A 13,747-nucleotide genomic window follows, 5' to 3' on the forward strand; every position below is an offset into this window, starting at 1 on the left:
TTTCAAATATTTCATGTTTTACAAACCATTAATTATTTACTCCTATAATTTTATACAATTAAATTCTTCACAATTTTACCTTCTATTTGAACTTTTAATTCTGTGCACTTTCATTTTTACTCTTTGTTTTTTATTAAAAAATAATGATTGCTCGACGTCTGTTACATATTTTATGAGATAAGAGTCAATATAAAAGGATGTCAAATATTATATTAAATTAAAAAATAAAATAATGAAAAGAAAAACATGATCATAGGTACACAGGTACATTATACATTTGTCTCTAAATTAGAAGTTAGTCATGTGTTAATATGTAAATTTTTTAACACATATTCCTTGACATCTTGACATGAAGAACATACATCCAGTATTGATCTTTTACATCATTCCAACGGAACTTCATTTGGAATGAAAACATAACACTGACTTCCATTTATTATTATTTCATTTTTCATTAATATTTCCTTCATCTAGTATTATCAGTATTTTTAGTACCTACTACTGCATTTAGTATTATCTCCTTTTTCAAGTTGCTTCATAAACCAAACAATAAGGTTGTAGAAAATGAATATAGATTTATTTAAATGAGTGTAGATAATTTAGGTATTTTAGTGAAGCATAGTATAAAAAAAATTCAATTCCATTACCCCCAACCCCCTCTAATAAAAGAACCAAATGACATCCCTGACCTTTAATCAGATTAAAAATTAAATTCCTTTTTGACTGTATACTTTTCCAGAAGTTCAATATGGCCAGGTATGTCCTTTCCACCAACGAAATAGTAAAACGGCACGTCGTCGAATAATGAGAGACACGTGGCGAGACTTCTTAATATTCCATTAAAAAGACGTGCCAGAAGCAGTTGTAACTGACGTGCAATCGAGGAATGCATCATTGACCGTGTGACAAACGAGCATCACGCACCCGTGTGTACAACCGTGAATAATTAATACACCCGATCCATCTGTCAATCGAACACGTCTATCTCGACGCTAATGAATTCTACGACGATCGCCTGGTCCGTACCGTACGTGATAATGGGATGGAAAACGTCACATTTCAGACTATTAGACGACGAAGCTTCTGTAATGCAATTCTTCCATACACTTTTGACACTGCAAGTTTCCTGTGTTTATTATTAAAAATACCTAGAATAAATTTGATATGTGAAGACTGGAGCCGTTGTCCCAGTGCATATGCAAATTTATTTCTAAGGAAATATATGTGCGTATAGTGTTTCAGAACTTGAGAAGCAAACTGAATTGGCTAATAAAATCTGCAAAGAGAAACTGGAACTGTGAATCGATTTGTCAGAAGTGGCTACTTTTGCTGCTATTATCTATTGCTCCATTTTTGGATTAGATATATCGGACGAAATTTATATAAAGAGTAGGAAAATGTTATACATATATATCCTCACTTTAAGGGGTCATATACGTTTCTCATCGCTAAAACGTAGTCAATGTTTGCGAGTAGGGCTGGGACTATTTGTCGAATTTTTAGGGATTCGAAAATTCGAATACTTCAGTTGCTCAATTATTTGGTGAATATAATTCGAATATCCAAGTATTCGGATACTATTCGAATATTTAAGTATTCAAATACTGTTCGAATATTTAAGTATTCGAATAGTATGGTGTGAATTATAAATCAAGTTCTTTAGGTTCATTTGTCAGGGTGAAATCTTGTAAGCTAATTTTGACCCACTTCACACCTTACTATTCAAATACTGATGTATTCACACTTTACTGTTCAAATACTGATGTATTCACACCTTACTGTTCAAATACTGATGTATTCACACTTTACTGTTCAAATACTGATGTATTCACACCTTACTGTTCAAATACTGATGTATTCACACCTTACTGTTCAAATACTGATGTATTCGAATGTTACTATTCAAATACTGATGTATTCGAATGTTACTATTCAAATACTGATGTATTCACACCTTACTGTTCAAATACTGATGTATTCGAATGTTACTATTCAAATACTGATGTATTCGAATGTTACTATTCAAATACTGATGTATTCACACTTTACTGTTCAAATACTGATGTATTCACACTTTACTGTTCAAATACTGATGTATTCACACCTTACTGTTCAAATACTGATGTATTCGAATGTTACTATTCAAATACTGATGTATTCGAATGTTACTATTCAAATACTGATGTATTCGAATGTTACTATTCAAATACTGATGTATTCGAATGTTACTATTCAAATACTGATGTATTCGAATGTTACTATTCAAATACTGATGTATTCGAATGTTACTATTCAAATACTGATGTATTCACACTTTACTGTTCAAATACTGATGTATTCACACTTTACTGTTCAAATACTGATGTATTCACACCTTACTGTTCAAATACTGATGTATTCGAATGTTACTATTCAAATACTGATGTATTCGAATGTTACTATTCAAATACTGATGTATTCGAATGTTACAATTCAAATACTGATGTATTCGAATGTTACTATTCAAATACTGATGTATTCGAATGTTACTATTCAAATACTGATGTATTCGAATGTTACTATTCAAATACTGATTCTTTTTCATCTTTATAAATTGTGGATACTTTTCTCCTTTTTTTTTTATTTTTTCGCACGTATTGTTTATTCACGGCGCGTGAATCGGCGATTCACGCGCCGTCTGATTCCGCCTTTATAGCGGCTGTGACAACCTCTTACCCGTCTGACAACCATACCCGGCCTCCCCTACGAAGGTGAGAAGAAGACGAGGAGATGAAATGAGAGCGAATTAGGGGGGCTTAAAAAGTACACACGCGATTCGGTATAGCACAAGACTCCACGGAAAAAGGATGAGTGGAGACTCGCTCGCTACATATTGTAGATATATGCTGGTAAAACACACTACACTGCGTTCCATATAAGAACGTACCAACGCCCTACCGATTTGCAACCGATCTGCGCAGCTCCAACGGATCTGACACACGCGATTGGTCGTAGCTTTTTCGCGATTGGTCGTAGCACTTTCCCTGCCAGTTTACTACCAATCAACAGTGTATCCCTGCGCGGAACGAGTATGCTCTAATATGGAACGCAGTGTAACAAGGAACATCAGCAAAATGACAATTGCCGATTTTAATGAAATTTGGCACAGAGGTAGAGTATTAAAATATTCGACACGTATTTTTTTATATCAGCTGATATTCATGTCAACGTCAGAGTTGAGGATGAAGAACGTATATGAATTATCTCTCGCGAGCGCACAGGAATAAAATTACACGATTACAAAAATCTGACAAATTTCATGACAGATCATCAGGACGATCGCCGCTGAATAGCGTTATTGTATAATAATTACTCGTCGCGCGGCATCCACAGAATTAAGGTATAGAGGCGTATAATTAATTCATTCAAGCGCTCGTCAATCGATCGTTACCCAAGAATAATTAATTTCGTGTGCCGCTTGCGCACGGGAATTGGACAAACTCCGATACCCACTTATGTAATTATTCTACGAATATCGTCACGAATCAGTTTATATTTCATTAACCACAACGAACCAAGAACATGTTTACGCGATGCAGTAAAAAAATATCACGCGCCTAACGTGGCCATCAGTTACTCTTCCAAGTACAATAAAATTAATTTAAATACCTAAAAATAATTCTATGAGAATTGAATAAATCAAAGCTCTACATAAGTAATCTAAAACATGTTATTTATTAATTACGTAATGTATATTTGACCAGGTCACTGTGTTATTTCTCGGCAGAAAGAAAACCTGCTAATTTAAAAACGTGGATTTGATAAATGCTAAAGGCGAATTATATCAATTTGCTCGTAACAGATTTATACGTCCGTTTGCTACAGTTTCTGCAATAAATGCAATGATTAAATTCATTTCATGTTAAATTCACTGATCCTGTTAAATGGAGAGACATTTCCAAATGACAAGTTAATTCTTCTTCAGTTGACAGATTAAATGAAACAGTTGACTGTCTACCAATATCCGAATTTAAAATAATGTAGCCCAAGATTTCTCTGCTGGCGATAAACAATTTTTATTATCGTTTGTTAATTCATTTTCTCTGCTTTAAACACTTTGCAGACTTGTTCCAATTTTTTCGTTAATTCTGATGCTCGTAATAAATTCAATCGATCCCGTTACACCTTGGATACGAGAATGAAAATAATATTTTAATCTTTAGAGAGCCGTGTTGGCCACTACAGTGGCCACCTAAGAATTTGGATACTTTGCCGGCCATTCTGGTGGTATATATGCATAAATTTTTAGTAAATAAAATTTACAATTTCAATGAAAAAATCCCGGCCCTCTAAAGGTTAATAAATAAGGCAACGCGTTTTAATATGCAGTCATTAGCAACGTCCATGTACTACATTGCTTACCGTATTTGATAAACTGACGACAAGTAGTTTTATCTTCACTTTCATTTACTTTTACTTTCAGAAATAAATTTCTTTAAAAGTTAAGGGGGTACTCTAGTGTAACTGCTCGTTTTTCAACACCATCTTCGGGAATTTATTTAACGAAAACTATAAGTTAATACTATCTGGCGTTTTGCCTGCATATTAAGGTATGTTTGAAGTAATACTCAGAATTTTTTTGAACTTTTTTATTGCACATATAGTCGGTGGCACAAGCTTCTTAAAAAAAATTCTTTTTCGAAGGGCGCTGGTGTGGGAACTGTTCTAGTCATTCTATATGAGAAAACTAAGGTTCATTTTCTTTATTATGTTTGTGGCTTTGGTTGGAAGCTCGGACGAGTTTCTATCTGGTATAAAATTAATTCTAGAGAACGAAAATAGCTAAATTTATGAGCAGAAATCGAATGTTTTTCTTCAAAATGTTGTCATTCTGCAAATTTTTATTGTTAGAGAGCGTCTGTGCTTCCAACCACAACGACAAACATAATGAAGTAAATAAAACTTGGTTTTTCCATTTTGGATGACTAGAAGAAGTTTGCGCCACCGATTATGTCTGTGAATATGTGCGATAAAAAAGTTCAAAAAAATTCTGAATATTACTTCAAACATACCTTAATAAGCAGGCAGAACGCCAGATAGTATAAATTTATAGTTTTTGTTAAATAAATTCCCGAAGATGGCGTTGAGAAACGGGAAGTTACAGTAGGGAACCTACCCTCTTAAAGCTCAGAGAAAAAATAAAATCAGACACTCGTAGTAGCACAAAATGTTGAATACACATTCATCGAATATTAAATATAGATTCAATCTCTTTATTCATATTAAATTATGAAAAAACTATTTTTGTTCAAATATAAAATCCATTTTTCTGAATATTTATTTTACACTTCTGAATATTTATGTTATATTCCATGGATATTTAGTTCATATTTCCCAAACAGTTATTTACCATTTACTGCATATGTTACATATTAAAAAGTGTGGCTCAAAAAGTATTTTTCTAATATTACAAAAAAATATTTAAGCAATATTTTCTGCTACGAGGGACGTTTATATAAACTTTTTTATTGGTTTTTAAGGGATCAGCCCACTGCGACGGTTTGAAAAATTAAGCTATTTTTAAAGATTTTTTTCCGTAGATACAACATATAATGCAATAAATCTTTTTGGTATTTATTAAACTACCCTTATATTACACAAAAAAAATTAAAAGAATTTTTTAATTTGTTTTAAAACTTAAAACGCAATTATCTCAAAACAACATTTTTTTTCAACTGGTGCAGGTGATCGCAAAAAATCTATTTGACCAATCAGTTTAAAATTTTTACACGTTATTCAGAACATCAGTGGCTATGTCCAGGACCACGGAAACCTTTTTGGATTAAACATTTCATACTTTGTACAAGGCAAAATTGAAAAATTCACCGTATTTCGACACTTAAACTTCAAACCTCCGCCATTTTGTTAATTTTTTATCAATAAAAATAATCCTGGTTCCTGCGATAACCACACTCATAATGATTACAACACACTTTGAATTTTTTGTTTCAAATGCGTCGTTCTCTCGGAATCACCTGCACCAGCACTGCATCGCTTTTTCAAGGCGGTCACATCAGTGTGTTATATATTTAAAAAAAAACCTGTTAAAAATTTAAAAAATATATTTTTTATACTGTCAATAAGTGTATTAATAAGTAGACAAAACATTATTTACGTTGGACATTCCGTTTACTAAAAAATAAATCCTAAAAAATGACAATTTTTCACAACTTCACAGTGGACTAACCCCTTAATGTCGAATCCACCCCTGAAGTTTGATGCAGTGATTAGATTACACCCTGTATAATAAGAAGTAAAAAAAATAAAATAATAAGGAGAACGCACAGTTCAAACAATTTTTAGAAAAATCTCTAATAGAATAATTGCCGTCCCGTAAAATTAACAAACAATGTTTGCTAATTAATCAATTCCTCTATTTCATCTGAGAAACACGCCGCAAATAGAGAAGCGTCGTGCTTCAACATTCAAATGAAGCAATTCAAAGTCGAGTAAACCAGTTGCGCTTTAAACGCCGCACTAATCAGTTATATTTTGATCGTTAAGGCAACTAGCTGCATGTTTCGACTCCCAAACCGAGCAACTAATCGCACTTCAGCCGAGCTGTTTGGACTGGAAACGTTAATCAAAGTCTCGTATGTCAAAACAACTTCTCACGAGAGTTGGTTCTCTTTCAAACTACCAGTGGCTCAAGCGAATAAATAATTATATGGTGAAATCGTTGATATTAGTACTCATATAATTAATGCGGTGTGCGGCGTAACTAGTTGTCGGGAGAAACTATGCCGGTGGTACAAATATTTGTCGCCAAATTGAAGTACGAATGATTTCATCGTTTCAGATTTTCTTTTTTTAATACTAGTGAAATTCATAATATTTGCAAGAACATTGCTGCAAGATATTTTGTATCGTTAAACTACGTCAAAATATAGTATTTTTTCATGCTCGAAAAAGACTTCCTATATCTATTGCAAAGAAAAAAGATCTTCTGTATCTTTTAAACAACGAAATTATTCCTGAATACTGCAAGCCATTTGTCAATAGCATACCATCAACAAAATCACAACGTGATGTAATTCCAATCCCCATGGACATTAACAAAAATGAAAACTACGAAAATTGCAACTGCGAAAATGAAAACGAATAATTACTTTTTTATTCCTGCTACTTTAAAAATAAATATAATATTGGTTTAAGTCAGATAATTTCCAGTTATTATTCCTCTCATTCATTTTTATACAATATCATTCAGTATAGTATGTCCTCCTTTGTACTTGGTTACATATAAAATGTCCATCTTCGAGGTATTATTGTCGAATTATTATTATAATTTTGCAGATTCTAACTTATACTACTAACTACATATTTTCACTGATACCTATATTACATATACAGTAGCGGACAAAATAGTTACCACTTTTTCGAACCACCCCATTACTTTTCAATATCAACTCAAAATTGCAGTATGTGCCCAATATACATATTCTGAAAGAGAATTAAAAGCTGTGTAAAACCCAGTTACAGTTGAATTTATTTAAATAAAAACAAATACCCTACATAACATTAAACAAGACAGCACACTTTTAAAGCCAACAAAAAGTTACCACTTTTGAATATTAATAAAAAAAATATAATATTTTGTAGGGGCACCTTTTGCTTTTAGGACAACCTTAAAGGTTACTGAACGTGGTAACTTCTTTGTCGGCCCCAGAAATGTGTTACCCTGTTCAATGTCATATAACACTTTTCTTTGTCAGTTAAATAAATTCAACTTTAACTGGGTTTTATACAGCTTTAAATTCTCCATCAGAATATGCATATTAAACATACTGCAATCCCAAATGTATGCTAAAAAATAACAGAAATAGAACAAACAGAAAAAGTGGGGACTTTTTTGTCCTCTAGTGTACATGATAATACAATAATGCAAAAAGTATTTATTTAATTATAAAGTACCATCGAATGTTTCAACCTGTTTTTCTCAAAAACGCTAAAAGTGGACACACAATATGAACCATCGAAATATTCTCACCAAAATTCCGAGACCGATTCCCAATTAACAAACCCAGCAATTTAGTAATTACGTACATCTTGAAAATAATTTATAACTTTCCATAAATATCCAGTGGAAGTTCTGCGGTATAAAAATTCTCAGAAAATGATTTATAAACATCAAAGCAATTGAAGCAAGCACTGCATCCAATCATCTTAAATAACACTTCATTTTATCACCGATTACAATAACCCCTACTATTACGGTCCATGCCACCTAGTTGCCTACTCAAATAAATTGACGCACCATCATGAATAGATCGTTGAGCATTATCACGGTCGAACAAAGTCGCAGAAGAACTGTTTGAGGTGAATCTAACTGAGGGGGTCGCAAAAACGCGTTCATCATGGCGACAAGAAGGGAATGGTATAGTTTCATGAGCCCAAAGCCATTGTTATTCGCACGTGTACGGAAACAGATAATGCCACCGGCAAGATAATGGAATTTAATAATGGCTTGCCTGTGTCTCTTTTTCCATTCGCGATCCTCGGCTGCAGCGGAAGGCGAACACGAGCAAGGGTCTGCTGGTTAATTAGCAATTAAATATCAAGCAGCCTGCGCAAAGGTGCGCACAGATGGCATTTCGGGATCACTTAGGCCATTTACGCAACGCGCAATTACGTATAACAAACAGGCCATGGCAGTTAAGCGTCGGTCGTGACTGGTTACCCGACTGAACATTCAGAATATTGAATCTGTGACACCTAACAAAGCGAGCTCTCACATCTCTGGTGTCAGTGATTTTAATTAATGCCTTTTTAGCACAAGTTTTGAGAAAAGAGGTTTATAGGTATGATTAGGTGTTTGTTTTGATATTTTAAAGGAAACGGAGTGTTGATAAATGTAATAAATGTAATTTCTTTTATTTAGAGAATACTTGAGGACAATAGAAACCTTAACTTAGGAAAAATGCAAATTCGAGTTAAGTCACTTTTGAGTTTTTGTAGAACTTGTTAACTTACAAGGGACATTCGCGAACCCGGACTCACCGATTGGAATGCAACTTTGTGGGTTTTTAGAGTGACTCAAAACAAGAACAACGGTGTGTTTCAGTTGGGCCCTATCGCCCTTTAATGGGGTGAAAACTAACCTCAAAATCAAATTGGCACTTCCACTTTTTCGCGCATAACTCTCAAAGTACAAGAGACAGAAAAAAATGTTTCTAACAAAAGTTTAATGGTGCAATAAGCGCTACAATCTTCCGTTAACAAAATTTTGAAAAAAGTTAAATAAAAAATATATAACTGACGAAAATTTTTTTTTCAAAATTTTGTTAACGGAAGCTTGTAGCGCTTATTTCACCATTAAACTTTTGTTTGAAACATTTTTTTCTGTCTATTGTACTTTCAGAGTTATACGCGAAAAAGTGGAAGTGCCAATTTGACTTTGAGGTTAGTTTTCATCCCTTTAAAGGGCGATAGGGCCCAAATGAAACACACCGTTGTTCTAGTTTTGAGTCGCTCTAAAAACCCACAGAGTTGCGTTCCAATCGGTGAGTTTGGGTTCGCGGTTTTCCCATGTTACAGTATTATCTCAAAATAAAGTTGGAAATAATATATGGTTGATATTAGAGGAAGTAAGATTCTTCATACCAAACATAAAAGAATCATCGTTTTCTTATTCTTTCTTTGTATAATACAAGATCCTAAGTAAGAAGTAAGAGAAGATATTGCTTCCTTATACACAGTTCTACACTTATCCTCAAATAGCTTCCATACCACAATTTCTTCATTTTAAATTTTATTATATAGGGTGTCTTTAGCTTTGGGTCTAATAGCAAATGCAATTCTGAGTTTAAAAGACCCAGTCAACGTAGATATATTAGGAAATGCTTCTGTAACAAATTATTACTAAAAGAGCTCCTCACCCCAGATGGCTAAGAAACTTGTAATAAACGAAACTCAAGGATATAAATTCCTTACAAGGCTGGTTAATTATTATAAAAGTTGCTCGAATTGATTTGAAATTGTTCGGGTGATGGAATAAATATTTACTAACGAATACTAAATATTAGGTCAAAATTCGCCCAGACGTGTCAGTTAAATAGTGAATTACATATTCAACACGCACTATACTCGCTGTCATTTAAGAAGGAACCTGCCGACCGACGAGTTCAGATCGGTTCTGCGCAGGTTGACGCTCATTGGTGCCGGGAGAAGCCACTATTGGCTGTACCCCCACCAACGCTTTTTCGGAGCCAATGAGCTCATTCTACATGCGCGAAACGGGTTCCTTCTTAAATGATTTCTGGTGTACTTTTTGAGTTTCGAAGAAGCACTAAGTAGTATCAAATCGGATATATCAAATGTGGTTTGAAAAAGTCTGATCAGGAGCAACCAGGGGCAATATACGAGGATGATTTACAGATGACAATTGTTGCAAATCGACGCATCACTATTAGAGAATTCGCGATGTAGTTTAATGTGTGTCAAACATATAAGTATTCTTAAAACACTGTATAAAAGTAATGTAGTGATATCTAATAAAAGAAAACGCAAAACCTTTCTGTTCAATCCAATATTTAATACTAACTAGTAACTAGTAAATAATAGATATTAAATATTTATTAATAATAAATGCATAATAAATTTTAAATATTTGCACTAGCGTATATCGAATCTACAAGGAGGGTAATTCCGGCATTGAGAACAAAAAGGGACTAACCCACATTTTTTTACAAAATCGAGTTAGGCTGCAATAGGCTGTACGAATCATATAAAATAGAAAATTTTTTTTTCAATTTGAAACCATGTGGCATAACAAAACCACGTGTTGCACTGAAATTTTGTGGTGACATCTGTGTGCAACACTTATTAAAATAAAATGAAAAATCAATTGTCTGCATTAGGAAGCATTTCGAACAGTATCAGAGGCTAAAAATTATGACTGTACTGGCAACAACGCCTACAAAGCAGAACACTGTGGAAACCTTATTTTTTTGTATCGCTAATCGTTAGTCCGTTGTTGCTCTCGATGCCTCATTATCATGCAACATTAGTATAAATTTCTTACCTCTGATAAGGCTGTTGGTGTGCACCCGGTGTAATCGCAGTAGTGTTTTGCGCAGCGAGAGCGAGTTTCTGTTGTCGTTGCTGAAGCATCTGCTTGCTGAAGACTCCATATCCGAAGCCATAGATTTCGTCTTCCTCTTTATCGCTGAGGCAGCTGGAGGGCTGCACAAAAATTGAGAACATTCTTTCGTTTCCTCTAGATCACATCTTTCCACTGGGAAAACTACGGGATTTGTTTGCCTGGCGTTGCACATGCCAATTTACCGAGATTGAAGTGGTAGTTTATTAACCTGTCAACTGGCATATTTTTCGATCGAAAGTTCTCCCTAGCTGGACAGTGACAAATGTAAAAAAAAGACGAGTTAATTCGTCTTGCCCATAGCAGGTACAAATATGTCTTAATGTTATTTCTGATACAAATGGAATGATAAAACTAAAGACAGAAGGATTCACTGATGTCTAAATAAACAATTTACTAAAAAAAATATTATTAATAAATAGATGAATTTTTATTTTAATTCAGAGCCACGTATGTAGAAAATGGCAAAAGAAAAGAAACAAGAGAGAGGTGAAGGAACATCAAAGGTATACTGCCTTTGTAATGGTAATAAGAAACAAATGATATTTGCATCCTCCGCAACGGGCGCAAATTTGTTAAAATTAGTGACGAGTTAACTCGTCTTCGCCAGTTAACAGATTAAGTCCCTCATTTTTTAAACAGAAACTTGAATTTGACTCGTATTTAAAGTTAACTTGTATTTAAAAATGATTAAAGGCGAATTAATTTATTTCACCTGAAGGAGGCATTATAAATAATACAATACCACATTTGCCGTTCTTTTACGAGGGTAATTATTAAACTTTCGCGTCGAAATAATTCGCGTTGCCCAATACAGAGAAATTTTAATTATTGTGGTGGTCCGAAAAAAAGTCAAATTTACATTAATTTTTTAAAATTTTTTAATGTGTTTCACACTGCTTTTACTTTATATTCCTTTACCTTCTATTTGTTAATGTGCAACTATTTGTTAATGTTCTTCGGCCAGTAAAATAAAAGAAAAATCATTAGAAATTGCCTTGTAAAATAACGTATTTCATTTGGTCTTTAATTATAGTTTGCAGATTTAATTACGGATGCACGAGAACGATTAAGTTGAACGGGAAAAGATCTACTTAATAACCAAGTGGTATTTCGCATCGTAGGATGCAGAAAACGCTTTATTAACTTTGCAAGTTGGTGCTCCGTGGATCTTAGAGAAAATCGACTTCAATCGAGAATCGATAGGAAACTCGATTAGCTACGGGTAAAATCTGTGTAACAGACAATAACCAATTTAAAGCAGGATCGATTGGTCTGCAGTATTAATCGCCTTAAGCCACTTCAGTAAGTTGCTCTCAGAAGACGCTCGATTCTGCGATGCAAAGTGTCTGGTCTTTGTGAACAGCTCAACGATAAATCCCTCTTATAGGGTACATGACCCAAGTAACCGAAACCGATTTACTTCTCCTCAAGTTATATTGTGCGAAAATCTGACACACCTCCTTTCCTGCCTTAACTGAGAAGGACGAGTTAATACGTCATTGCCCAATACTTTTGCATTTGCAAAATGAACGTGCTTCGCTTCTCTCTTGTATCTTTTCTATTGTCATTTTGAACATACGTGGCTAGTGAATTGAAATCAAAATTCATCTAGTTACTAATAATTTTTTTTCAGTAAATTGTTTATATAGATATCAGTCAATCCTTCTGTCTTTAGTTTTATCATTTTATGTGACACAAAAATTTGATCGTTACACTCGTACAAAAGGAGGAATAATGGCATTAGTTTATATGGAGCATTTGCTATGGGCAAAGCGAGTTAATTCTACTTTGATCATTTTCAAGCACACGATCTTAAAAGTATGGGGTGCGTTTCTGGCTGAAAAAGTGACGCGTTGTGTTTGGGATGATATGTAGGATTTAAAGCGAAGGCTAGGCTTTTTACAACAAAGCTGATTTACTATTGTGCCGGTGATTACACAGTTCGACAAAATTTGACTTTTTTCGGACTTGTAACGTTCACAGAAATTCGATTTTGAAAAAAATTGCAAATTTTCAACTTTGAACATCCTTTGTGTCGAAACAGTAATAGTTATTCGGTTGTGTATTCCGTCATATTATTCTATGAGCCCTTTCGAATGCAACAATGTAAGTTATTATTGCATTACGAACATTTAAATATGTTTAAACATCGATCAAAGAGAAAAGGACACCCGAAATGCACCCATTTTTGAAGATATCTTTCAATTTATTTCCAAAATTAAGGGTCCAGGAAAAAATCTGACTATTCCATGCGATTTAGCAGATGTTTTTCCATCGGAAAGCATCAACAGAAGTGGTAAGTCACGATTTGTTTACAATACAGAAGCGAAAGAGTTTGGCAAAACGTGCGGCGCCGACAGTGGTAGTCACGCGCGTTAAGCGATTGTGTGACGCTGAGCGGCAGTGTATCGCACGCCGCTGTTGACTACCACTGTTGACGCCGCACGTTTTGCCAAACTATTTTGCTTCTGTATTAAAAACAAAACGTGGCTTACCACTTCTGTTGATGCTTTCCGATGGAAAAATGTCTGCTGCATCGCGTGGAGTAGTTAGATTTTCTCCTAGACCCTTAATTTTGTAAATAAATTGAAAGATATCTTCAAA

At 34.1% G+C, this 13,747-nt stretch overlaps 1 protein-coding gene across 3 annotated transcripts in view; it reads right to left on the reverse strand.

The window, feature by feature from the left end:
• The window catches only part of LOC143376209 (uncharacterized), a 1,054,554-nt gene that overhangs the window by 553,149 nt on the left and 487,658 nt on the right, over positions 1–13,747 (reverse strand). For all 3 annotated transcript variants that reach the window (XR_013087041.1, XM_076826254.1, XM_076826253.1), the window contains exon 3: positions 11,063–11,223. Coding sequence is in view for 2 of the 3 variants with exons in the window: in XM_076826254.1 (XP_076682369.1) it covers positions 11,063–11,223 (161 nt within the window). In the remaining variant the exon portion in view is untranslated. The remainder of the gene's footprint in view (positions 1–11,062; positions 11,224–13,747) is intronic.

Source organism: Andrena cerasifolii, chromosome 14 (assembly GCF_050908995.1).
Source record: "Andrena cerasifolii isolate SP2316 chromosome 14, iyAndCera1_principal, whole genome shotgun sequence".
NCBI lineage: Eukaryota > Metazoa > Arthropoda > Insecta > Hymenoptera > Andrenidae > Andrena > Andrena cerasifolii.